This window comes from Fusarium oxysporum, chromosome V (assembly GCF_013085055.1).
Source record: "Fusarium oxysporum Fo47 chromosome V, complete sequence".
Taxonomy (NCBI): Eukaryota; Fungi; Ascomycota; class Sordariomycetes; order Hypocreales; family Nectriaceae; genus Fusarium; species Fusarium oxysporum.
In genome coordinates, this window is record NC_072844.1 from 3,191,187 (window position 1) to 3,215,458 (window position 24,272).

At 47.5% G+C, this 24,272-nt stretch overlaps 9 protein-coding genes and 1 non-coding gene across 10 annotated transcripts; 4 read left to right on the forward strand and 6 right to left on the reverse strand.

Moving 5' to 3' along the window:
- Window positions 1-1,119: 1,119 nt before the first annotated feature.
- FOBCDRAFT_274463 (uncharacterized protein) lies at window positions 1,120-3,459 on the reverse strand (the record flags this gene model as incomplete). The annotated part of the gene is made up of 6 exons (XM_059611488.1): window positions 1,120-1,214; window positions 1,267-1,846; window positions 1,923-2,209; window positions 2,373-2,475; window positions 2,525-3,094; window positions 3,142-3,459. The coding sequence occupies 6 exons, from the start codon at window positions 3,457-3,459 to the stop codon at window positions 1,120-1,122; spliced, it is 1,953 nt and encodes a 650-aa protein (XP_059464963.1).
- Window positions 3,460-4,860: 1,401 nt separating this feature from the next.
- On the forward strand, window positions 4,861-5,558 carry FOBCDRAFT_201996 (uncharacterized protein; the record flags this gene model as incomplete). Its single annotated transcript, XM_031184756.2, has 2 exons — window positions 4,861-4,970; window positions 5,024-5,558. The coding sequence occupies 2 exons, from the start codon at window positions 4,861-4,863 to the stop codon at window positions 5,556-5,558; spliced, it is 645 nt and encodes a 214-aa protein (XP_031040398.2).
- Window positions 5,559-5,753: 195 nt separating this feature from the next.
- Window positions 5,754-7,381, reverse strand: FOBCDRAFT_201997 (major facilitator superfamily domain-containing protein; the record flags this gene model as incomplete). The annotated part of the gene is made up of 6 exons (XM_059609017.1): window positions 5,754-5,807; window positions 5,864-6,271; window positions 6,320-6,717; window positions 6,828-6,908; window positions 6,957-7,070; window positions 7,120-7,381. The coding sequence occupies 6 exons, from the start codon at window positions 7,379-7,381 to the stop codon at window positions 5,754-5,756; spliced, it is 1,317 nt and encodes a 438-aa protein (XP_059464964.1).
- A 690-nt stretch (window positions 7,382-8,071) lies between these two features.
- On the reverse strand, window positions 8,072-8,695 carry FOBCDRAFT_201998 (uncharacterized protein; the record flags this gene model as incomplete). Its single annotated transcript, XM_031184759.2, has 1 exon — window positions 8,072-8,695. One exon carries the CDS (start codon window positions 8,693-8,695, stop codon window positions 8,072-8,074), a length of 624 nt encoding a protein of 207 aa, XP_031040401.2.
- A 1,157-nt stretch (window positions 8,696-9,852) lies between these two features.
- Window positions 9,853-11,169, forward strand: FOBCDRAFT_240234 (Metallo-dependent phosphatase-like protein; the record flags this gene model as incomplete). The annotated part of the gene is made up of 2 exons (XM_031184760.3): window positions 9,853-10,918; window positions 11,105-11,169. The coding sequence occupies 2 exons, from the start codon at window positions 9,853-9,855 to the stop codon at window positions 11,167-11,169; spliced, it is 1,131 nt and encodes a 376-aa protein (XP_031040402.3).
- Window positions 11,170-12,646: 1,477 nt separating this feature from the next.
- Window positions 12,647-13,817, reverse strand: FOBCDRAFT_319810 (uncharacterized protein). Its single transcript, XM_031184761.3, has 2 exons — window positions 13,533-13,817; window positions 12,647-13,474 (listed from the first exon to the last, which is right to left on the reverse strand). Exons 1-2 carry the CDS (start codon window positions 13,763-13,765, stop codon window positions 12,778-12,780), a joined length of 930 nt encoding a protein of 309 aa, XP_031040403.2. The 5' UTR covers window positions 13,766-13,817; the 3' UTR covers window positions 12,647-12,777.
- Window positions 13,818-15,912: 2,095 nt separating this feature from the next.
- On the forward strand, window positions 15,913-17,748 carry FOBCDRAFT_37450 (amino acid/polyamine transporter I). The gene is made up of 2 exons (XM_031184762.3): window positions 15,913-16,731; window positions 16,786-17,748. The coding sequence occupies exons 1-2, from the start codon at window positions 16,029-16,031 to the stop codon at window positions 17,667-17,669; spliced, it is 1,587 nt and encodes a 528-aa protein (XP_031040404.1). The 5' UTR covers window positions 15,913-16,028; the 3' UTR covers window positions 17,670-17,748.
- Window positions 17,749-18,307: 559 nt separating this feature from the next.
- On the forward strand, window positions 18,308-21,588 carry FOBCDRAFT_240236 (uncharacterized protein; the record flags this gene model as incomplete). Its single annotated transcript, XM_059610285.1, has 9 exons — window positions 18,308-19,493; window positions 19,834-19,941; window positions 19,978-19,994; window positions 20,100-20,229; window positions 20,341-20,537; window positions 20,596-20,760; window positions 20,872-21,137; window positions 21,268-21,483; window positions 21,513-21,588. 9 exons carry the CDS (start codon window positions 18,308-18,310, stop codon window positions 21,586-21,588), a joined length of 2,361 nt encoding a protein of 786 aa, XP_059467236.1.
- Window positions 21,589-21,780: 192 nt separating this feature from the next.
- Window positions 21,781-21,854, reverse strand: FOBCDRAFT_t129. Its single transcript has one exon. It is a non-coding gene; the product is annotated as a tRNA-Val (tRNA).
- Window positions 21,855-22,008: 154 nt separating this feature from the next.
- Window positions 22,009-23,835, reverse strand: FOBCDRAFT_161924 (uncharacterized protein). The gene is made up of 2 exons (XM_031184766.3): window positions 22,892-23,835; window positions 22,009-22,843 (listed from the first exon to the last, which is right to left on the reverse strand). Exons 1-2 carry the CDS (start codon window positions 23,666-23,668, stop codon window positions 22,115-22,117), a joined length of 1,506 nt encoding a protein of 501 aa, XP_031040408.2. The 5' UTR covers window positions 23,669-23,835; the 3' UTR covers window positions 22,009-22,114.
- Between the last annotated feature and the right edge of the window lie 437 nt (window positions 23,836-24,272).

The window sequence follows — 24,272 nt, forward strand, 5'->3', positions numbered from 1 at the left end:
CCGTAAGGATCAGCTGCAAAATTAATGTTGGCCCATGCCGCATTGAATATGCAAGGTGACTGAGGCAGGCGAATCAGAGGAGCAGACGGTAAATCAGGCTCTAGTATTTGTACGCCCGCCACCTGAATTTCCGCAACTCTGTTACTGGTGGCCTCGATCATAGAGATTCGAGAGTAGCAGAATGACAATCGGAAAAACATTAGAATATTCAGAATTTCATACTTTCCGGCGCTAGGAGAAACATAGGTTTGACCGGGCGATGAGGATGAGGAGGAATGAAGTATAAGGAGAGCTGAGCAGACTCCCTTGCCAGGAAGAAGCAATAATTTGAAACATTTCTGAATCACCAACGCAACTTTTTGTCCCTAAATTACCACTATCTTGTACCGTTCACTTGATTCGCCACAAAAATGAACGAGAAAATGAAATGCGACAACAAACAGGTCAGCAGCACTCACCCGTTTGTGCAGCCAGTCTCGCTGACCACTGCAGCCCACCACAAAGAATTCCAAGGAGGAGATGAAACACGCCGGATTACACAGATTGGAGGTACTCACAGGAAAAGATACCTCAATTGAAATGTGGCTCCGAAACTGCGACGATCCTTTTCCCTATGGCCGACGCGCAAGCAAAGATGACAGCATTGTGAAAGTCAGGCTGTGACGGTGTGACGCTGTCTCACAGCCACCAATTGTCAGCTCAGGTGTTGAGGCCATCTCACCCGTGGAATGAGAAGAGTCGTTTTGTGCTGGGAAATGCTGTGTTGGGCATGAATTTATTGCGAAAAGATACCCAGATGAGGACGTCAAGATATATGTTACTGTACGTGTAAGTGCCCATTGCGAATTCTGTCTTGCCCCTGAACTAGGATCGGTTACCCGTAGTATCCACCTGGTAGCGTCACAGATTTGCAGGGAGTATTTATGTACATGGTACTCCGTAGATGCCCTGCTGATTACGGCTGGGTGGACGAATCGTGGGCGGCCGCCAGCTTGGCGAATGTGATTATTGCGGGACGGTATATGACGTCACAAGTTTTTCTTCTGTATTTGCTTCAAGTGTTTATATGTAGCTTCATAGCTGAGATACTCCTAAATATAGCATCGTATCTCGCTTGGTCTAACCTAAAATCAATCTCTTGGTATAGTGATAGTTCAAGCTCTCGATATCGTCCCTTCGAAACTCGCTCAGGGCATATAACTCTCTCCCGTAGTCTGTTATATGATCAGTGATTGTCACTTAAAATTCTAGGAGCATTTTACTTACTGGACTGGGGGTTCTGTAGGTCTTTTTGTATGCCCTCAATCAGCGACCGAGCATGTGAACTCTCACCCAGGAGGCCTTGGTTTGAAGATTTTGTCCAGTCTATGGCAAATGGCGCATGCCCATTCGTCACAATACGGAAATATGTCGTCAATGTATCTGCGATATGTTTGTTCTGACCATAGTAATCACACGGGTCTCTTCTCAAAGGCCAACGAGTTCCACCATCACGATTCTTCTCATACTCCCAGGCGTGCATGTTCCACGAGTCTTTCTCGAGGCTATGTAAGAGTGTAAAAGTTGTTAAGAAAATGGCACACCAGTGCGTGCCTCGGTCACGGCGGAGGATCATATTTTGAAGTTGTTCAAGGATCTCTCGTTCAAGTTCATCCATACGGGTTTCGAAAGCCTTGTCGAGTTGTTGGTTGACAAGCCGCGGGAGTAGTGTCTTTCCAAACCAACATCCAGGGATATCCAGCGGAGACATGCCTATCTCTGAAGCGCCTTTCACTATCGTCCAAGGATACTTGAAAAATACAGCCTGCATGGCCCAGAACCGTAGCGCAAGCTGTACCAAGCCGATCTACATGCCGAGTTAGTTTGAGTTGTGCACCCGAAGAGTCATTCAAGGCAAGATGACAAACGATCCAGTTACATACCCCTTCTATACTCGGCACTTCCTGAAGTCCTGCACATTGTGTCGTAGCAAACATAAGGATATGACTCGCAAGCCTATTCCTGTCCGTTGCCCTCCTTCCTTCATTCAGTGCTAGGTCGAATGCAAGACTATCGCAATAGGCATCGATCTTCTCCGGTGTTAAAGTGCCATCTTCCAGTGAAAATGCCGTGCTCTCAGCCTTCGGAGTAATCATGCCAGCTTCAGTCCCACGGAATAGAACGTGAGTGAGAGCATCTCGGCTAAAAGGGACGTACGGCCTTAATGACACTTGCATTGTCGGTGTAAACCCGTTTGAGATTTCAATATTTACTGCATTACAACTTTCTACCGGGGGCCATTCAGCGACGTTATCGAGTAAAGATTGGATCCGTGTTTGGTACAAGCCTACAATATCTTGGCACTGAACTTTCTGCTGGACTTGATGACTTACTGTGAAGGAGAGTCCGAGACCCTTTAAAATCTGCGGGAATGCAGAGATGTCGATACACGGATGACACATCACAAGACTCGCAAGCCTTAGCGTTGCCAGAGCACTTTGACGCTTGTGAGCTCTCTCGTTGATTTTGAAGATTCCTAACTCACTCTTCTTTTCTGAATCTTGCAACGAGCGCAACTAGGCCGTTGACTCGGTCTTCCGCGCTTAGATCGCTGACTAGGTAGTTTCGTCACATCAATTTGCATCAAACGATCAGCTTGAGTTATAGAACGCTTGGATAAAGGTCTGAAGTTTCTCTGGGGCCAAGAATCGTCGTGCCGTGCTTGAGGAATCGCGAGTCTTTGTCCGGCCTGTCCGGCCGCCGTACCACGACGTCTAGGAACAGGAGTGGTTGTGATAGTGCGTGTGCTATCTGTCGTGAAAGACTTAACAGAATCTCCATCCGGCCACGGCTCTTGTAAGGATGGACTATTGGTTGGCAGAGTAATCGTTCCGGAGGAGGGACTTGGAATGGGCATCTGCCACAGTGAGGAGGGACCATCATCATAAATGGTACGTTCTAGTTCTGGTACGGCCAGGTTTTGAACATTTTCGAAGCCAGGAGGCTGTTCATTCTGGAAGAACGCATCCAAGCCTGTCATCAATGGGACATCGTGGTCCATAGAGCCGGCATTTCCAAAAAAGAGAAGCGACGTTTCAGCGGCAGAAATAAAATTCTAGCAATGAATTAGTTGTCTGTTAACTAAGACTAACTGGTACATACATTAGAAGTGTGAAAGCCTTGGTCCCCTGGTGCTATCAAGCTACTTGTAAGTCCGTCAAGCTTGGACCTTGCTAGACTCTGAATGGCTTCCCAGGCAAGGCTCTTGTCAATACCAGAGCCTCCGTGTCTTGCTACAGTCGATGCAACGGCTTCTTCGACGGCGCTGCCCAATTCAGCAGCGAAGTGGACGTGGCCTCGGCGGAAATCGCCATTCGCGTAGCTGAATGGTTCAGTCCCATCGCATACGTCACTCGCAGATCGAGTATCCCCATCGGGAACGGAGAGAATACTAGAGTTGGGTGAGTAGTGATGTGACATGGCTAATTGATAGCAAGTGTGAATGAGAAAATTGTGTGATGGTTGGACCAAGTCTATGAAACTGTCTGTGAACGTTTTACACATAGTACGGTTGGTAGCACTCACTGCGGTCGCAGACTCCTCAGTGATTCCTAAATTCTCACAACATTTATTTTTACCATGTGATACCTCCCAATTCATTGATGTCCGAGAGAAAATTGAGCGCGTGACAGCGCTAGGTTGGGTGACCTATGGAGGCTGCTCACTTGCAGAACATGATCGAAAGGGAGCACATCCTCCGTCTGGTTGAGAGATTGACGGCATGTATGTCTCAAGACGGCATATTGCATATGATGTGATTTGTGCACATTGAAAAAATGTGTTGGGTAGCTGCAATAAGCCCAAATAAGCAATGTGCTCCCTTGATGTGTTACACAAATCAGCATGAAATCATATGACCTTTCTAGAGTGTCAACCTATTTTCAAAGACCAGAGAAGCCCTGAAAAGCTTAGGACTCCGGTCTTATAGGTATTTGTTTTATTTAGGGTTTGAGCTCCATGCTAAAACGTCCGAGCAAAGGCACTAAACCATGCAGAAACGACAAACATCTAAACCCCAAACAATGATGATGCCAGCGTGCATATGTTGCCCGTTCCGAAACTAGGCTGCACAAAGCCACTCAGCAAAATCTGACGCGGGCTTGCAGTCGGTGTGCAGGGGAGTGCTGCACAGATAAGCCTGGAATTAGGATAAATGGCATGCCCATCACTCCATCATTCTTTTGTACATGTACCCGGTGACCCGAGCTCATCTATCTTAAGTGACAAAAAGACTTAGGTAACTTTGGCAGATTTTGGTAGACCCTTGGACTAGTTTATTTCGGCACTCTGGTTAGATATCAGAAGCATTCGTGCTCCCCGAGGATAAGATACATGTGCCATGCATAAATCGATCTTATAGCCTCATGACCCGAGGTAAAGCGGACAAGTCACATCCATCTCCAACCACTTTCCCGGCCCCTAGATACAATGCATTTTTCAACTTGAGGCTCTGCATGGAGCTTGATGTCATACAAGTCATGGGTAAGGTAGGCCTCAAGTTGGGCATTGGAGATAACTGATGGATATGAATGGTCACGTTACAACACATAACCCGCAAATTATTGATGAACGGTGGGGTTATCAACAGAGTTGGATGCTCAAAGTGCTGGTGTTCTGGAAGACTGTACATAGCTTACAATGAATGGATGCAACGAAAGTTCAGGCTGAGAGCCTCATTCTATGAGGCCATAAAATATGATGTATCGAGGCCCTCGTTCTGACGCCATCGGAAAGTCTCGACATTAGCTTAACCAAATCAACTGCTAACTTCAGGGTTCCCAATAGTATCCACGTTTCCTATTTGCACAATAGCTTGACAACATGTGGCACATCGACGTATTCAACAGCTTGTCCACACTGAGCGAGTCCAACAAACTTCTCAGTGAACGTTTGGCCAAGCTTGGAGACAGAGCTGACCTGGCAGAACTGAGGTGAGGCCCTCCAGTTTCCGTTTGCCAGAACTTCCTTCTCATGATCTATACAGAGATATCTTTCAACATTTTGAGGTCACTGACACGGTTGGCCTGGCCCTACTTCACAAACACTTCTCCATTGAAGAAGGTGAACGTGTTGTGGAATTCGGCCACGTTTCAACCCCATGGCCTGTTCCCCCAGATGGTAGAATGGCTGGAGGCTACCTAGTTCCACGGTCCTGGAGGTTTTGGGATGATATGCTGGAGCCATATGAGTTTGGCTTCAATCATCCTGGCCAAGAAGAGTACAAGGACGTCCCCTTGCCCGCTGGATTTGTGGAACGGCTGCGTGCCTTTTTGGCTGAGACAAATCTCTTGGATGTCTTGGGCATCTGTGTCATTGGTGAAGATGAAATTGTCGGCCGCATCGAGAAGAATCGAGGTCGTGTCAACTTCACTGTACCTGCCTCTAGGCCTGAGGACCTTAGCGTTGACCTCACCCCGACCCATAGTCCGTCTGTCTGGTCGTTCGATTGCAAGAGTGGTCTGAATGATGCCACAATCAAACTTGCGCGGGCTTGTTGGGTCTGTCCAAAGCATTATTAAGGGTCGTCCCCTGCATCCGATGTCAGAGACAGGTATTATGAGAAACGTGAATGTAACTAGTGAAGATAGTCAAAACATATCCATGCGGCCTCGACGTGATATTCAATATAATGCATGGGTGTTTAATATTCACGTAGAAATGTCTTGAGGCTTGCAACCTCTTCTCGCGACTCGCCCGCTGTCTCCGTCACCATGTCAGATTCTCGACGCAAGCCATACAAGGAGTCCAAGTACGAGAAAATACGATAGCTGGGACAATGTTAGCTGGCCATGAGTTAGTTACATACTGGCTCGATGTAACTTACTGCCGAAACCAAGAAAGGAAGCCCAATATTGTAGTTGATGCCCAAAGAATAGGCAGCTCCCATGATGGGCATGCCAACGAGGCTACCAATAGTCCCTGTCATAGAGATACCCGCGAATAAACGCCCCGAAAAAGCATTTTGCACGTTTGAAGCAAGGAAAGATCGTAACGTAACGGTCATGCTTGATCCCAGAACTGATAGTGCAAATCCAAAAGCAACCGTCGCAAGGTTTGATGCGGCTGCGACAATGAGAGTGCCCAATGTACAACAAAAAGCACCCGATGCAGAAAGTGCAAGATCTCTGTTTGCACTTTGCCAAGTCTGGTCTATCCAAGAAGTGGCAAGCGGCAAGATAACAAAGTATAGAAGAGATGACATGATTGCTCGTAGAGAGAATAGGAGTCCGGCCTGTGACATGGTCAGTTGATAACATTATGGTTGAGTGAGCCAGCATACCCGGGCCATGGTCTCTCCAAAGCGTAAAGACACCCAAGGTATCAAATAGTTCGTGGAGTCCCTTGCTACCTGGAAGAAAAAGAAGCAGATAAAGCATATGCTGAATATGACGGCTCTTGAAGGGAGCAGGTCCCTGGCGGTGTGTTCTAAGTCAGTCTCCTCACGATCCGAGGTGCTGTCGGCACTGAGAAGTGACTCGGTCTCAGCTACTGATGACCGAACACCCTCCATGTCGCTCACTGTGTTCTCGCGAAGATGGTTCGCTGGAATGAACACCAAAGAGAAAACCACGAGTGCGAGAGCGAACGGAATCCCGAGGTGAATGGTCATCGTCATTGTGCCAATAATTGGCCCGAGGAGGTCCGCGATTCCTGATATCGCCTCCATGATCGAGAACGCTGTTGTTCTAAAATATTCATGTCAGTTCTGGGATTGGGAATGATGAGAGTTGGGGCATGCCTTTGTTCTGGCTTGACACTGTCGCTAATGGCAGCGAAAACAAGTGTACCAGTCGCCCATGGTCCACCTCCTAAGAGTATGAACATTGGTGAGAGATAGAAGCCCCAGAGTGGAAAGTGATGCTGCGATCCTATCAAGATGAGTAGGCCTACTTCAAGTGCGATGCGGGACGCCATACCTACGATTGCTATGCATCCCCAGTAGAAGATAGTACTGGTGGCATTCAGCATAAAAGCAAGACGAATGCCGCCTTTGTCCCCAAGCATTCCCATTGGGACTTGCATCATCGTCGCTTTGCACGGTCAGCCTTTGTCTTCGAGGGCCGTTATGATTTTGCATACCAGCCAATGTCGACAGTGTTGACAGCACAGTTATTACGAATGCGAAATGCACTTGTACCTCGTTACTCCTGCAGAACTCATCTGTTGGCTCTCCATTGAGAAGCTGTCTGTCTTTCTCAAAATGATGCCGACAGACGGCTGTCTCTAGAAGCATGGGCGAAGGAGCAGCAAGGATTGCACAACCAAGCTCCACGAGAAATAACAGAAGCGTGCAGAGCCAGAAGTTCACATGATACTGTCGAAAGCCTTTAATGTAGTCCATTGCCGAAGTCAGCACTATATGTATGCGGCGATCGTCTATGCCTTTTGTAGGCATCTTGTGATGATGAAACTGTGTTTCGATGTTTTTGACATCCAGTAGCCAGGAAAGGCGACAGCGAGAATTTTGTCGTCAGGTTGCGAGGGGAACCGCCTTTTTGAGGAACCTGCATGGTTATAAGGGCTGACCGTTATTATGATCAGCGACGAATCACACCCGGGCAGTGATAATCTGAAACATATGCATGAATGCATTCAGGCTGTGAGCCTACGGCGGACATGGATTGACTCCCATCCAGGCTGTAGGACAAGAGGGCAGATCTCAGGGACCGAGAAAATATTTGACAGGGCATTAAGGTACTGTAAAAGATTAGCCTAAATGTCTATTAATTTATACTGAATTTACCTAAATTTATGTCTTACTTACCTACGTCTTTCATCTCTTAGCATAGATAAGAGGCAGATGTTTTCTTATATCCTTACGTAGTTCAAGTATCAGGATATCTCGATCCCCAGTGAAGTCCTCATGAGGCATTGTAATAAGACTGCATAAAGGATTTTAATATCAAGTTTTTGTAATGAGCAACAGCCCGTCTCCTTGTGTCAAAGGTAACAGCGCTGCATCGAGGCCTAACGGGCATTTATTGTTTGATAATATCCTGTCGCCTGACGTCATGGAACTCGGCAGGTTCATTTAGAGCAGGTCAAGCATGTCGGCTTCCTCGATTCTCTCCTTTGTCTGTTCCCTTTCCTCTTCCCTTTCTTGAATGACATGCTCGTTGCGAGGCCACGGCCATAAGCCTTTCAAAGGAGTATCGTCTAAAATGTAGTTTGCGTTGACCTCAGGATTATTTATCATGAAATGGTATACCCAGCATTGCGTCCTATAAACATCCGATGCATAAGAGCGAAATATTTTGTCCGCTGAAAGATGCTCGACGCGGAAGTTGGTTGCAACAGGGCAGCTAAGTGTCGTGACCACCAAATTCCCTTTCCACTTAGGGCCGATAAGAGCAAAATGACGATCATAGTAGTACGTCTGGTGCTCCTGCTGGTAGGGACGTACGGTCATGCAACTCTCCTGCACAATAACGTTTTCCTGAGACACGTACAGTCCTTTCCTCATCAAATCGATGATATCTGTCGTGGAAAGCTCGAGGCGGGCTTGCCAGCCGATGTTCAGTTTCACCTGCGAGATTGCCTCTCTCAACAAGTCTGGGTCAGATCCAAACAAGAGTGTCACTTTCCATGACTTGGTTGCTGTGACTTCTTGGTAGGAGGGAGGAAAAGCTCGGCTTATGAAGTCGAAAAGGCCCATCTCGTCTGCTGTCAGTTCAAGTTTTGGTGAAATTGGTGGTCAAACTTGGGTGAAAAGGAGTCTCTGGTGATAAAAGGGGGGGAGAGTGATCTAGTGGAAAAAGGAATACCTTATGCTCTTATATACTCATGCGCAGTCAAATTTTATCATAGAGTTTGTCGAATTATTTCCATGGTATTGTTATTTGCAGTTGAGAGTGAGAGCTTATATCAACACACAGAACTTAGCATGGTACTGCTCTGATATTACAAAAGTTTTCAACATTACAGTTTATGGGACTGTGCCACAAACGTTATTCAAGGATCACGGGCGTGGAAGAGTTGTCACTTTTCTATTGTGTTTCTTAATATATGCCTGTTGATGAGACTAAACGATGAGTCCTCCTTATCATTGCCTAGACATCTCTTACTAGAAAGCAGAACAAGTTTACCAATGTGATAAAAGCGCGCCTTTCGAATTCGATGATCTTATAACATGTACTTTCTGGGTATATACTTTGGGATTTGTACGTCAAATCTACTAGCCATTCATTATCACATCTTGTACTTAGGTTGTTGCAGTTATATCTAGAGCCGCCAATACTCGCTCTAAGGCAATCTGTCATACTACCAAGCTGATGAGCTTCATGTGAGTCTACAGATCAAGTACGCAGTGCTTGTGTTACTAGATACTAAATACCGGACTTTTTATTCGCTTTGTAACATGTCGGTTATCGAAAAAAAGATCAATATACCAATAAACGCAACCGGATTCCATGAGTTAATAGGGTAATATTGATAAAGAAAAATATCTAAATGTGGATCAAACTAATGTTTTCTCTGCCATGATTTCTTTGGTCAAAATGGTTAGCCTCCGTGCATGCTAGCCGTGGACGATCATTGATGCAACCACGTTACTTTTTCGTTGAGTCATAAAGTGAGAACTATGTGTAAAGTTTCGGGATTAGGCTCACGGCTGAAACTCTTTCTGAGAAGCTTGTCTTGGTATCTAACCATCCATCGGAAAGCTCAAAACACTAAATAAACTTGTTCCACTAAACACGTATAATAAATATCAGCTCGATCGCGCTCCTATACTCATTTACATTTGCCATGTTCACCATTTATAATCCTCTTTTCTCCCGAAACATCACTACCTTACAAAAGTAGGCTTTGAAAATGTCCTCCCTCATTAAGACAAGGGTTCTTATCCTGTCAGATACTCACGGATTACGCTTCGAGGAAGATAAGAAACCGCTCGCACCAGTCGACCTTGTCATACATTGCGGTGACCTCACGAAAGATTCTAAACTGGAAGGCTTTCGAGAAACGATTCAACTTCTCAAGGAAGTCGATGCCCCCATCAAGATTGTCATTGCAGGAAATCATGACTTCTTTCTTGACGATGGTGTCTTTAAAAATAAGATTGCAGAAGCAAGCAGAGTTGCACAAGAAGACCTCGAGCAAAGTATCAAGGATGAGTACGGATACTACGGTGAGGCTAAGAGGCTGCTCATTGAGGGAGACCATGGTATCATGTTCCACAACGAAGGAACGCATGAGATTCGCCTCCAGAATGGCGCCTTGATCAAGGTTTATACCAGTCCATATACTCCTGCTACAGCCAGCAGCACGGATTGGGGCTTCCAGTACAATGGGGCCCATGAGTTTGCTATTCCAAAAGGGATTGACATGGTGGTGACACATGGCCCGCCGCACGGCATAATGGATATGACGCCACAAAGGCAACGAATCGGTTGCCCTCAACTATTCTCTGCCATTGCAAAATCACAGCCCCGAATTCACTGTTTCGGACATGTCCACAACAGTTGGGGCGCAAAGATCGTTTCTTGGCGACCACAGATTTCAGAACACCCATCCCATTTCAGCGACATAGACAATGCAAAGTCACGAGTTGTGGAGAGTCTGCCACGCTTGCAAGGGACCAAGTGGGAGTCTCCTGAAGACATGAAAGTTCGTCAAGACAGATTAGAGCGATATGGGTCTCAAAGATGTTGTGTCGCCAGTTACTGCCAGGGCGATGAAGAGCAACTGGCTCCCGGGGAGACCTTGTTCGTCAATGCGGCACTTATGGGAAGCAAGGGACTCACGCAGTATCCGTGGCTTGTAGATATTGAGCTTGAGCGTCATCTAGGCGATGGAAGCTCTACAGATGGCAACTCAACTCAAGATTATGTAACAATGCCGGATGATGATCACAAGACCCAGCAGCGGGGCTCTCAATGTAGGCGGGAAAGGTATGAGAGCAAAACTCGATTTGAATGATGATTCCAAGAAAGAACTCTCGTAGAAGAGCGTCAAGGACTTCTTTAATTCTTTGGAAACTGAATATGAATATACCAACTATGGACATGGCATCAAATCTTTACTATGACAGGAAGAACGAAGCAGTGGGTTTGATGATTGATAGCGGTACTGTATGAAGGGGCTCCCATTGCCAGTTCTAGAGCCAGTGGATTTGTTCAAGCTCAGTAACGCCCGTTGCGGCCCATGAATTTACCGCTGTCTGAAATGGCACAGAAGTCAAGGCCAGGGGAATAATTCATGTACCCACAGCCAACCGTATCAAACCCGATGGAAGACGGTACCAATGTTCCTGGCACATACCAGCCACATGTATCTGTGACCTGCACAAGGAGATCGGCGTATTGGGAAGAAGTCATCAGATATTGACCGTCAGTACAGCAGAATCCAACCTATTCAAGTGTATGTAGTAGGAATAGGATATGCAATTGCCTACTTGAGTACAAATGTGTCCAAGGGAGATTGAAAACAACTTGCCACGTCCCCCCAAATAGAATACCAAGCTTGAGTGACCTCACCCACGCCGTTATCCGATCTGTCAAATTGTGCTTTAAGCATATCGACTGCTGTATAGCAATTCCCATGGTTCAAAGAGAGACCAGAGTTTTCAAGAAGTTAATTTATCATGCACTTGAAGATGATGAGGATTGATGCCAATGTTTGTACATACCCACATCCACAGAACGTCTCCGGATCACTCCGGTCCCATCCACCTTCATCCCTCCACTGGCGAGCCTTCAGGTGAGATGAAGGTGTCCTCGGAGTCACGGTGGTAGTGTGGTCAACTGTCAGTCCATCATAGACTCCAACCCCTTGATCATTCACATGTACACTATATACACCATTAGGAGATTTCTCTGGCATCGTGAATCCCGCGCAAACAACAACCGACTGCAGAGCAAGGATGGGGATTGTGGATTTCATGATGACCATATATGTTGTGTGTAGGGGGTTTTGGTAATGCAAGAATCTGAGACTGGAAGTGGTGAGTGACAGGAGTTCAATATCCATGAGTGACAAACTGAAGCCTTTTATATTGCTTTTTGTTGTTCTTGAAGAATAATATCGAAGAGACACAGTGATGTGTTACCAAGCTGAGATTAGAGCTGTAGAATTGTGCCTCATGACTCCCATTTCGTCTGAGATAGAAAGACAAAAGATCTCGACAGCTTCCAACCTTATCATTTCAATGCGTAGAGTGTCATGTCGTCTTATCCGCTTCGTGTCAAGGGCCAATGATACAAAATATCCATGTGATGGGATTGGCGGAAGCAAACCCGCAATAGCCGCTAGCCAGCTCAAGGGTCAAAAGGTCCTTCAACATGCGGCTGAATGCTCTTCATACAGCATCTATCTAGCCTCAATGCTATGCAGCGGCCGCCGGTCAGTAATTCAACATACATACATATCATTACAGATCAATAGTGAGTCGGGCTCAGTCGGTTGAATACTAGCTTGCGGCATAGTATTCCTTCGCGTCACAAAATTGCCTCGATAAACCAGGGAATCATCAAAGTCTAAGATATTCACATCTATGATACTGATGCTAATTACAGTTAAATCTCGTTACTAATCTCTCATTCAAGATTGAGGCTGGGATCAATGTCACATGGGAGCAAGCTCGGGGTGCGTGAAGTGTAAGTGGCATTGGCAGTCTCCTCGACAAGATTATCAATTTTCAGACTATAATCTGATCAAGTTATTCCATCTGTGATAGCGGTTTGCTATACTATACCAGAATTAGCTGTTAGTATCTTACTCTTGATATCCAAATGGACACTAGTTGACTGGTTCCCATTCCGCTTCAGCCCAAGGCCTTCCACCGGTATCCTTTGCCAACTGCGACATAGACATCCAAGTCGATAGGCCTCCAGTTACCTGGACTATATCATTTTGATTACCTATCCCATCACTCGAGTGCTGAATTTTGCCCTCGCCCATCAAGAAGCGTAGGTATCGCTCTGGCGTAGGCGATGGCTTCGCTAGCACACTGGCCTTATAGCTTTCAAGCGGCACACTCGTCACTTGTATACGATCAGCCCCGTTCGCTTGCATAAGCTCTGCTATCTCAATCATAGACTTGCTATCACCGCTAAGGTGCACCTCAGGCGGTATGGTGCCGACTGGTTTGCTTGCGAGTATGGCGAGTGCCTTGCCAACGTCATACATGCTCGTGTAGGAGGTTTTCTGCGCAGGATCCCCTATGGCCTCGTATCGGCCCCTCTTGGTATCGAAGCCAAACCACGGACCGATGGAGTCCTCGAGAAATAGGCCAGCATAGACGCGACACATGCTTATGTTGGGGATGAGCTCTGATGCTAGCTGGAAATGCGCCTTCTTAGCGTCCCATTCTTCGTGTGAAAAGTCGTGCACATAATGATCGACACCAAACTCGGAAGGGAAATAGAGCTTAACGCCGGACCCAGGAATGCTGCGAAGAAGGGCCTCTTTGAAGTGATGACCACTGGGACCTACGCTGTATTTAAGAACGAGCTGTGTCAGGTCTTGTCACAGTCAAACTGAAGTAGACGTACGTGTTGATCAGGACATCAACTCCAGCTAGTGCCTCTTGCAAGTTCTCCTCGGCATACAGACGCAATGATGCGCCGTGTTTCACGAGATTCTCGGCCTTGGGTGAGCGGGAGCGTGCCAGGACTATGATGTCATGGAACCTATCGCGAAATGGCTGTTGGAGAAAGCCCTCAGTAACTTTGGCACCGAGATTACCAGTCGCACCAGCGATTGCTACAGTTGGAAGAACAGACATTTCTAAAGATGCACGGATTGTATATAGTATGAAGGTTGATACGTGGGATGTGAGTAAGTGCTTTGTTGGGGAATAAGATCTAACCTAAAGGTAATATTTATACTCTACGTTAGACTATTATGTAAGCTTACTTGATGCTTAAATAGACCCTTAATACAGGAAGCAATGTATTTTCTTCCGCTTTATATTATCTTCCATTGTATACAGATATTAATCTCTTAAATTCTCTCTGTGTAGATAAAAGAATTCAATACCAGGCTAGTGATGATTCTTAATATGTTAATATAATTACATCTTATCCATACAATCAGGGCTATCTTGTTACCTAGGTTAGATGTGCATAGATGGATACCAGTTCGGCCAATGCTATAAGCAAACTATATGCTTTCTATTATATCCCCTAGCAAGGCGACCGCGAAAAAGGAAATTGTACAATTCGACATCCATATTCTTTACCACCTTAGACTGTAACAGGAGTGATGATTGAATAGGCGGGCTATGAATGGAATGAAACAACAAAAGTGGCCCCCAAACTCCACGTCATGTTCGTTCCAGTATCGATATCACAATTTTGAACTTCAATCATTCTTCACAAGTTGGGGGTTTTGGTCTTGTTGTACTGCGTCTTGAGAAGATGACGCGGTTAGCTGCGCGTTTCTTGATTATGCCATGTCCACAACCCTTCGAGGTAAACATGAAGGGCACCTTGCTGTATAAATTAGCTAAAAGTTCGAGCAGCCTAATGAGGAGAGCGGAAACCACAGAAAATGGGCTCGTTTACTGATTTTGACAAGTCATCCTTCTGCTACTTCCCACGCTACAAGTGAACGTGATGGTAACAGGAAGGGCTTGACTATTATGCTAGACGATAAGAAGACATCAAAGTCAAACAATAGGTACTTTCATGTTGATAAACAATATCTAATGCCATCACTTGGAAATTCTCCTCAGCGTGCATTCTTGGTCCATCTGTGCTGCATCAGGCACAGATCACTTCACGCATCAGGGGTCCCAGATATCGCCGCAAAGAGAAACTGGCTCAACATTTGCAATTATTGTATGATGTTGCCACAGTGTCGAGTCTAGCAGTCTCACAAATCGTACCCGCGTGTAGTGAGCTGCACGGAGCATCTCTTCGCCACCCTCACGTTCGCGCCCGGTCTAAGGGAGCCATGAAGTGACCCTGATAAAGCAGGCAGTGTTGATGATGGGAAGTCTTATGAGGGATGAGTATGGAAATTAAACGTCGCCTTCTAATGACAAGCCGGATGCATCGGCAAATGGCTGATTCGAGTATATTCCAGCTATCATGTAGTCTTGATAGAGAGCGCGGCTCGCGGTTGATGGTCCTATACTGCTAATTGGGAGCTATGACCAGCAGTCCAACACTACAACTACAGTAGCACAGTGTGTTTTACTATATCCAATCAACAGATGCAATGTCTAACTAGTTTGTAACGATGGTGTTACCCCTCAAAAGCTGAATCACTAAACCGCCAAGTCATCCACGAGGCGTGACACGCGATAGTTCACGAGTCAGACAGGGATATCTCCGCAAGAGGCCAAGCGTGGTAACTACCGACGAAACGTAGAATGCGGAGAAGATTAACGGAGGATCTTGGTGACAGGTTCTGCCCAGTAAAGTCAGTTGACGCGCTGTGTCAGCTCGGTGCGCGGTTATCTCCTGGTGGGGTCGCTATCAAACGATTCCTTGTTCGGGCTTGCCTTTACGTAGGAGATTCTGGGATCCGTATCAGCTCAATCTGGGGAAATGGGAAATGAGTCGATGCTTATCATGTGGAGATGCTGCCTTGTTATCAGATATAAGTGAGAATTTGTCGGTTTGTTATCGCTGAAGTTGCTGTCTTTCGAGGCTCGTATTTGGAGAAGGTGAATAGCCGCGATCGCGCTCTCTCACATGCACAGACGGCGGAATGTAGCCGCGTTAATACGTGTGATCAGCGGTATTATGACCGAAATGTCAAGCCACTAATGCTCGTGTACCCCAGATGGACTAACCCGTTCAGGACAGAGATAAGTAGGACCTAGATCGTGGAGGACGCCGAGTCTAGGCCCCTCACGGCCCGTTTCCTTGATTCTCATTTCTCGTCTGCTTTTTTAAAAAAGATAATAATGCCCACTTTCCCCTGATCATAATTGACGCGACAACACAGCATAGGTACACATAGTACCGCGCCATAATTCCAACACTCTACTTGTTACTCTATCTTAATTGCTTCTTCATCTGTAACTGCTGTCCATCATGGAGTCTGCCACCAAAAGCGGCGACGCCGATCAGGCCCTCGCCCGTCTGGGCTACAAGGCTGAGCTCCCTCGAAACCTCAGCATGCTGAGCGTCCTCGGCCTGTCCTTCGCCATCATGGCCGTCCCCTTCGGTCTCTCGACGACAATGTACATCACCTTGACCAACGGCCAAGCTGTCACCGTTCTCTGGGGCTGGGTCCTCGTGTCGCTCATCTCCATGTGCATCGCCGCCTCTCTCGCCGAGATCTGCGCCGTGTTCCCAACGGCCGGCGGCGTGTATTACTGGAGCGCCATGCTCAGCACGCCTCGCTACGCTCCTATCGTCAGCTTTGTCGATGGCTGGCTCACGCTCGTGGGAAATTGGACCGTTACACTTTCGATCAATTTTTCTGGTGCGCAGCTCATCCTTAGCGCCATCACCATCTTCAATGAGGATTTTGTCGCGAATACATGGCAGACGGTCTTGTGCTTCTGGGCTGTGATGCTTGTCTGTGCTTTGGTCAATGCTTTTGGTTCGCGGTACTTGGACCTTATCAACAAGGTCTGCATTTACTGGACCGGCGCGAGTGTCATCATCATTATCGTCACATTACTTGCTATGGCACCTTCGCGTCGCTCTGCTGAGTTCGTCTTTACTCACTATGATGCTTCGGCAAGTGGCTGGCCTACAGGCTGGTCGTTCTTCGTGGGACTGCTGCAAGGTACGTATGCCAAGCCTTTCGATTAAACGGTCGCTAACTACCCCTAACCAATAGGTGCTTATGTCCTGACTGGCTACGGCATGGTCGCTGCCATGTGCGAAGAGGTCCAGAACCCCGAACGTGAGGTTCCCAAGGCCATCGTCCTCTCCGTCGCTGCCGCCGGTGTCACCGGAATTATTTACCTCATCCCCATTCTCTTCGTCCTTCCCGATGTTCAGATGCTTCTCTCCGTCGCCAACTCCCAGCCTATCGGTACCTTGTTCAAGGTTGTTACCGGTTCTGCTGCTGGTGGCTTCGGTCTCCTCTTCCTTATTCTTGGCATTCTCATGTTCGCAGGCATTGGTGCCCTTACCGCTGCATCTCGCTGCACCTACGCTTTTGCTAGAGATGGTGCTATTCCTGGATACAAGCTCTGGAGTAAGGTCAACCACCGCCTTGACATGCCTGTCAATGCTCTCATCCTCTCTACCGTCGTTGACTGCATCCTCGGATGCATCTACTTTGGCTCTTCTGCTGCTTTCAACTCCTTCACTGGTGTCGCCACCATCTGTCTGTCTTCCTCCTATGGTGTCCCTGTCGCTGTCAACATGGTGCGAGGCCGAAAGATCGTTAAGCACTCTCCCTACCCTCTGGGCAAGTTTGGCCCCATCATCAATGGCATTTGCGTCGTCTGGATCGTCTTCTCCATCGTCATCTTCTGCATGCCCGTTTCTCTCCCTGTTGAACCTGGTACCATGAACTACGCTTCTGCCGTGTTTGCCGGCTTTGCCGCTATTGCCATCGTTTGGTATGCTGCCTATGCTCGAAAGAACTTTACTGGACCGCCAGTCCACGATGACGGTTCCTTCGAGCCTGGCGTGCAGGTCCTCAAGGGCCAGGAAGGTAGTGCGCCCGTACATGAGGGGGCGAGTGATATTCCAGAAAAGGATTCTAATTAAGTTCTGCAGATACCACCAAGACCCCTGTATCATAGTTGTTAGCATATGTAGCAATGCATTCTTGGCTTTTTACTACTCCGGTTGCCGATATTCATCTCTGTGTTGACTGTCAATTGATGAGTTTGTACCAGTATGCGCCATGACAGGCTGACAGCCATCCATCTTTACATGCGACGAGACGTATCGAAGACGATCAAGCCTCAAAGTCAATGATCCCCCGCATGGATGAAATCAACAGCAGGTTATCGCGCACCCATCACAGCTCCGAATCCACCCTTGGAATTCTAGCGATTAGAGGGGCTAACTCCCCCAACCGGCCTGTCCCTCGAGGTGATAGATGATATTGGCAGTCCTTAGCTAGAGATCTAAAAGAATGATAGGTACGAGCTTAGGAGGTTTTGTATAAGTTTGTAAAATTATTATAAAGTTTAAATGGCTTTCATACTTTTTTTTTAAAATTTTATCCAGGCAATCTAATAATCCCAAACCCAGCTATTGCTTCTGTCACCGAAAGCCGGCGTGAATCATCCTCCAAAACTCTCCGATGATCACCAACGATCAAATTGTATAAAATCAGCGTATCCATATACCACCATCTTTTCCCATCAATGCATCCCATTCGCAGCAGTACACACACCATGTTCCAGAAGCGATCTCTTCTCCGGGCCCTCGCCGCTGATGAACACAATCAAACCAGCTTTCTTCAAAAGTTCGTGCAGGCCGCATCTCCAAACCCCCCTGGGGAGACAAGCAGAGCAACAGCAGTCATCGGAGAATATTTATCCAGCAAGAACATCCCTTACGAACTCGTCGACGTCAACGGGGACGGCAAAGTTAATGTAATTAGCGACTTTCAAGGCGGAAAAGGCCCTGGCCCGCGCGTCGTGCTGAACGGCCATGTCGATGTTTTTCCCGTTGGTGACGGTAGCGGCTGGTCTCGAGATCCTTGGTCGGGCGATATAGTCGATGGAAGACTCCATGGGCGCGGAGTCGTAGACATGAAGCCTGGGACTGCTTCGCTCATCATTGCATATGCTTTTTTGTACGAGCGTCGCCATCTCCTGTCGGGTAGTGTTGCCCTTTGCGCTGTCGCTGACGAAGAGACGGGTGGGAAATGGGGTACCAAATATCTCATTGAACAAGACAAGCACAGATGGGGTGGTGACCTCATGCTGTGTGCTGAACCAGGTGGTCTCGAGACTATCAGATTCGCAGAAAAGGGATCGCTGCGATTGACATGTACTGTCAAGACCAAAGGCGCGTTGGGACCATATCTTCATCTCAGTAAGGGCGCCATCCGAACAGCCAGTGCTTTCATCGATGAGGTCATCAAGTCAGTTGAATCACTACCAGTCTATCTACCAGACGAAATGGAGAGGCATCTGGAAAAGCCGGAGGTCAAGCGAGCTATCGATCAAGCAATGGGTCCTGGAACTATTACAATCATTGCTCGACCGACTGTTAACGTTGGCACAATTAAGGGCGGTCTCAAAGTCAACATGATCCCAGAAACATGTATCTTTGAGCTCGATATTCGTATGCCAGTGGGGATGCGAGAAGACACGGTTCTGGAGCTGATTGATACCATCATCCCGCAATACGAGCCCGCGAGCATTACGATCAAGAAGCAAGCTGCTGCGAGTAATCCCTTCAATTACTCGGTAATCGATCATCCCATCGTCAGACATCTCAAGGACAACGCCAAGAGTCTGCGACCAGGTGCCGATGCTCCTATTCCCATCCCCTCGATGGGCGGATCAGATTGTAAACATTATCGGTATGCTGACATCCCGGCTTACATCTTTGGCTGCAGCCCAGAAACAAGTGAGTATTCCCTACTAAATAAGCCTGATTATTTTATTGATGGTTCCCCAGTGGCTTCTGTGAATGAGTCAGCGTCAATTGCAGAGTTTCATCACGTTACAAAGGTACATTCGTTGGCTGTCTGGGATTATTTACATCATGTATAAGGTCTAAAATATGAACTCCATGTGTTATCTATAGCCAAAACCTAGGTCTGAAAGTTTATATTCACCTAGCATAACTTGGATCAGGAAGTATCCGGAAGATGCTATTCGCGGTTTGGGAATGGAGCTTATTCATCAATATAAAACTCGAGAGTATGTTAACACAAGATATTGAAGATAATTGAATCAATCAAGAGCATGGAATGGCTTGCCAAAAGTGTCTATTTCCTGGCTTCTCAAGGTGGCTCAAAAGTTCAAAGGCTCTAGCCCCTTGATGTATAGACACTCGATTCTCAAAGTTTGTTGTGTGTAAGTTATGATGATAACCTTTGTTAAAATAGCTTGTCGGATGTCTAAAGTAACTGAAGGGATTGGTTTTTCTTTCCTTGTGTTAGCTTGATACATCCTCCGATTGCTCTCCCAAGTCCAACACATCTATCTCGATCGATCAACATTCCCGTAGGTGTTACCCAGCATTGCACTGAATTTTATCATCATGCCTGAGAAGAAGATTCTTGCTCTGGGAAGTGGCATGGTTGCAAAGCCATGTGTTGATTACCTGCTCCGGGACAAGAAAAATGTTCTCACAATTGGTCAGTGTCCTACCCATCCTCACTGAAGCTTTGATGTGCTGATTTTTTGGACACTACCAGCCTGCCGTACTCTTTCTTCCACCCAAAATATTGCAGCTGGAAGGTCTTCAGCTAAAGCCGTCGCCCTTGACGTCGCTTCACCGGAGCTTGACCATCACGTCGCCGAACACGACCTCGTCATTTCTCTCGTACCGTTTGTCCGCCATGCGGCCATCGTTCAATCGGCTATCAAGGGCAATACAAACGTTATTACCACAAGCTACAATTCTCCTGCCCCTGAAGTATCTGACAACCCTTTGCGTTTCAAGGTACGTTGGCCTACCGCCTGTACCAATTTATCTCCCTATGTAACCTCTGACTCCCCAGTTTTCTTGGTCTCCCCGCGGCGCCTTGCTTTCGCAGCAGATTTCCGCTACCTTTCTCCAAGATGGCAAGGTCATTGAGATTTCCAACAAGGATTTCATGAACAAGGCAGTTCTATACCATGTTCTTGATGGGTACTCGTTTCTTGCGTATCCCAATCGAGATTCCGTACCATTTCGTCAAGCTTATGGAATAGCCGAAGCTCACGCCGTCATCCGGGGTTCTCTCAGATACGATGGCAACCCTTCTCTAGGAAAAGTTCTGATTGGCCTTGGCTAGCTTGACACAGGCTCCAAAGCCTGGCTGAATGAGGGTCTGAAGTGGTCTCACATTCAGCAGCAGCTTACAGGCGCAGCTTCTGCCACTGAGGTTGATCTTCTGGCCAAGGTAGATGAGGCTTGCAGTTTCTGCTCCCCCGAAGAACGTAGTAAGATCTTGGCCGGCCTCAAGTGGATGGGGCTATTCTCGGATGAAGTCGCTGCCGTCCGCGATTCTCCCGTCGGCACTCTCCGATCAACTGGACAAGATATGCAGCTTCCAGGTCGGTGAGCTAGATCTGGTAATGCTTCAACACAAGTTCGTTGTCGAGTGGAAGGACGGAACTAAAGCGAGTATCGATCGAGTGTTCTTGTCGAAAAGGAAGTGTAGCTAATATCACCAGTGATAGAATACAAGCACGTCGGCCCTCGAACTCTTTGGGGAGCCTGGCGGCTACTCGGCCATGGCCAAGTCTGTCGGGTTGACCTGCGGCATTGCCATCCAGCTGCTTCTTGACGACGAGCCAGCCTCCAACAAGCCTGGCGTGATTGCTCCCTACTCCCGCGAGATCTGTGACCCTATCCGAGTCAGAGCCGAAGCCGAGGGGATCAAGCTTGTGGAGCATACTCTCTGGTCATGGCAGTACGGTTATGAACGTGCAGGCGATTCCAATGGCACGTATCTAGACCAGCGGTAGATAGGGCGTTGACGACAGAAGGTGGTGGACTCAAGAGCTAAAAGTACCATGTTTGTCGATGCTTGTGACCGTTTGGAGTTATTACAGGCTATCAATACCAACGGAACAAAGGCCAATTATGTTAAATTACCATGATACAGTATCAAAAAGCATTTGATACAGCGACTGTATTGTGAAACTTCGTCGGGGTCGGCGAACTGGAAAAGATAAAAAAGAGTCATGGACAAAAAACGTGGTTCCGCCCGGGATCGAACCGGGGACCTTCTCGGTGTTAACGAGATGCCATAACCAACTAGACCACGGAACCTAGCTAATTGGATAAAAGAAATGAAAGAGTAGCACCTCATACCCGGCATCTGAGCGATACGAATTGAGTTGGTCCAAGCACTGGGCTTTAGCGTTACCCTGAACTCGATCAGAAAATATTGGCCAAATAGACATCAGATGCGATAGATGCGATGTCAACTGGTACTAACGTCAAATTAATTTTAGATAATGCGGAAATCTATTCTCGCCATATAAGGAATACTCAAATCGCTATACTAACGTTAGTCTCGTGCCCAATCCCTACAGTCCATTAGCCTCGTCTCCATCCACCGCATTATGCACATGATGATTGTTGTTATGGTTCTGCTGCGAAGGGCTATTCCTCGACGCGAGCAGCGACTCAAGTAGAGAGCCAATCTCTGGGTATATCTGTTCAATGTTCGCCAATCCCTCCGGTCCCAGCTGCACCATCACGCTAAACATGTTGGCGAACCGGGCTGCTTCTGTTCCACGCGTCACGGCCGCTTGGAGATCTCTAATGTCGGCTTCTATGCCGCCCGAGTTCTTCTCCGCTATGTCGAGTTCCTCGGCCGCTCGTTTTAGCTCATCGCGTTTAGCATTGATGGCTGATTCTTGGGTTTTTATCTCTTCGCTCTTAGCTGCACGGCGACTCTCATAGCTTCGTATTGCTTGTGCGATTTCCGGCGGTAAAGACATGTTGTTTTCTTGGAGTGCATGGAGCTGTGGCGCAAGGGCGTCCTCGGCGACAGATTCTTCGACAAGTCGTCGCAGCCTGTCTTGCGACTCAGCTATGTCATCTTGGATCGCTTGTACACCCAGTTGGGCGGCGCGAAGTTTGCTCATAGCTTCTTGGGACCTGGATCTATGAGGAAATATTTCCTGTTGAGCAATGGCAAGCGAGGAACGTATCGTCCGGACGTGTGCGTCAATTGCTGCGACGAAGGCATTAGTGGCGGGTTTTAACGCTTCCTGAAGATTATTCGGTTCGAGAGAACGAGTAGCATTGGCCTATCAATGTATCAGCATAAGGACTCATCGCATATTGGCCAAACAGACAGTTGCATTTGGGCCGAAAGATGTGGCCATTTGGAACGTAGCCATCGGAGAGCTAAACATCATAAGGCTCTGCGCAGCCGACAGGCGCGAACCTTCTGGCGAACTATGACGGACACGCTTCTCCATTGGTGTGGGTATTGTTGTGGCTGGCCGTTTCAGATGCTTGATGTTGCGAGGTACAGGGGGAGATGGAGGAAACTCTGAGGCGACGGTAATAGACGAGGCCATGTGCTCCTCGCTCTCCTCTGAAGAAGTATCTCGACGCGATCGCGATGGGTCAATTGGTGAGTCTGGAGCGCTATAGTTTGCGGTTCTTCGCCGTCGTCCGGATCGTCGCTCGGCAGTACCAACATCGTCACCAGTGTCGTCTTGAGCATCAGGGGATTGAGGCATTGTTCGAACGAATCGCTTCTTTGCAGCGTGAACATCCTGCGCCATCAATTTTCCAGCATAAGAAGGTTTGCGATCGCGCGCTAGAGACTTCCGAAGCTCTGATTGAAGGTCTTGCAGCGTATCACCTGGATTTCTGGCAACATGGTCTGCGACAAGAGCGAGATCCTCTAGCAGATTAATGGCCCACATCTTAGGAGGTGCTTCGGGAACAATGTCCCATGGCCAGACACCCATAGCTTTGTATATTCGACGAGCTGCGCGAGCTCCGCGTGTTTGTAAATATGTACCGTGGGGTTCGGGGATGCGAATGGTGTCGATGTTATCAAGGGCGCCGTCGACATCGACGATGGGCGACTGCGCGTTTGGCGGCCGTGTCGAAGGCATCGCGCCTGAGGCGAGGCGAGGGAGAGGAAGCGCGCGCGACTACAGCATACAATTAAATGGAACAAAACTGATATCATATACTGTGATGGTTGCGATAAGATAGTGATGCTCCCAACCGCGGGCAAAAAGCCGGGTCTGGCGCCGTGATTGAACTGGTGATGATCCCCCAGCCACATCATGGAGCGTCGGGTCCAAGTCTGGTGAGTCGACCCGATCTCATGTAAAATCACGTGATATGACAGCTCTTTTCCCGATCCCCGCAGTCATGAACTCATGATGCCATATTATGGTCAATGCCGAGGCTGTAATGATTTGATTTTATGTGAGAATCTCCAAGATATTATTGAGAAGTGTTTTGGTCATGTTACATAACAAATTTGTCTTGTTTTGGTGACTTTCAATTGATCATCAAACTGGGACTGGCCGCGTTCTTAGCGAGGACTAGCACTGTGTCACAAAAGCAAACATCGTCCGATTCTTTGTCGAGGCTTGACATAGACATTAAATCCCAGCATGCAACGATCAAAAATCTGTCTGACAGTACTTTTATCACGAAGTTTCATTCTGTGTAGATATACTCATGTTACCTTGATAGATCGCCCAA

Coding starts and splice junctions, on each gene's coding strand:
- FOBCDRAFT_319810 (XM_031184761.3), bottom strand. CDS start 13,765: ATGTCTGTTCTTCCAACTGTAGCAATCGCTGGTGCGACTGGTAATCTC. Junction 13,475..13,532: donor GTTGATGTCCTGATCAACAC/GTACGTCTACTT, acceptor TCTTAAATACAG/CGTAGGTCCCAGTGGTCATC.
- FOBCDRAFT_37450 (XM_031184762.3), top strand. CDS start 16,029: ATGGAGTCTGCCACCAAAAGCGGCGACGCCGATCAGGCCCTCGCCCGT. Junction 16,732..16,785: donor CTTCGTGGGACTGCTGCAAG/GTACGTATGCCA, acceptor CCTAACCAATAG/GTGCTTATGTCCTGACTGGC.
- FOBCDRAFT_161924 (XM_031184766.3), bottom strand. CDS start 23,668: ATGCCTTCGACACGGCCGCCAAACGCGCAGTCGCCCATCGTCGATGTC. Junction 22,844..22,891: donor CTTTCGGCCCAAATGCAACT/GTCTGTTTGGCC, acceptor ATACATTGATAG/GCCAATGCTACTCGTTCTCT.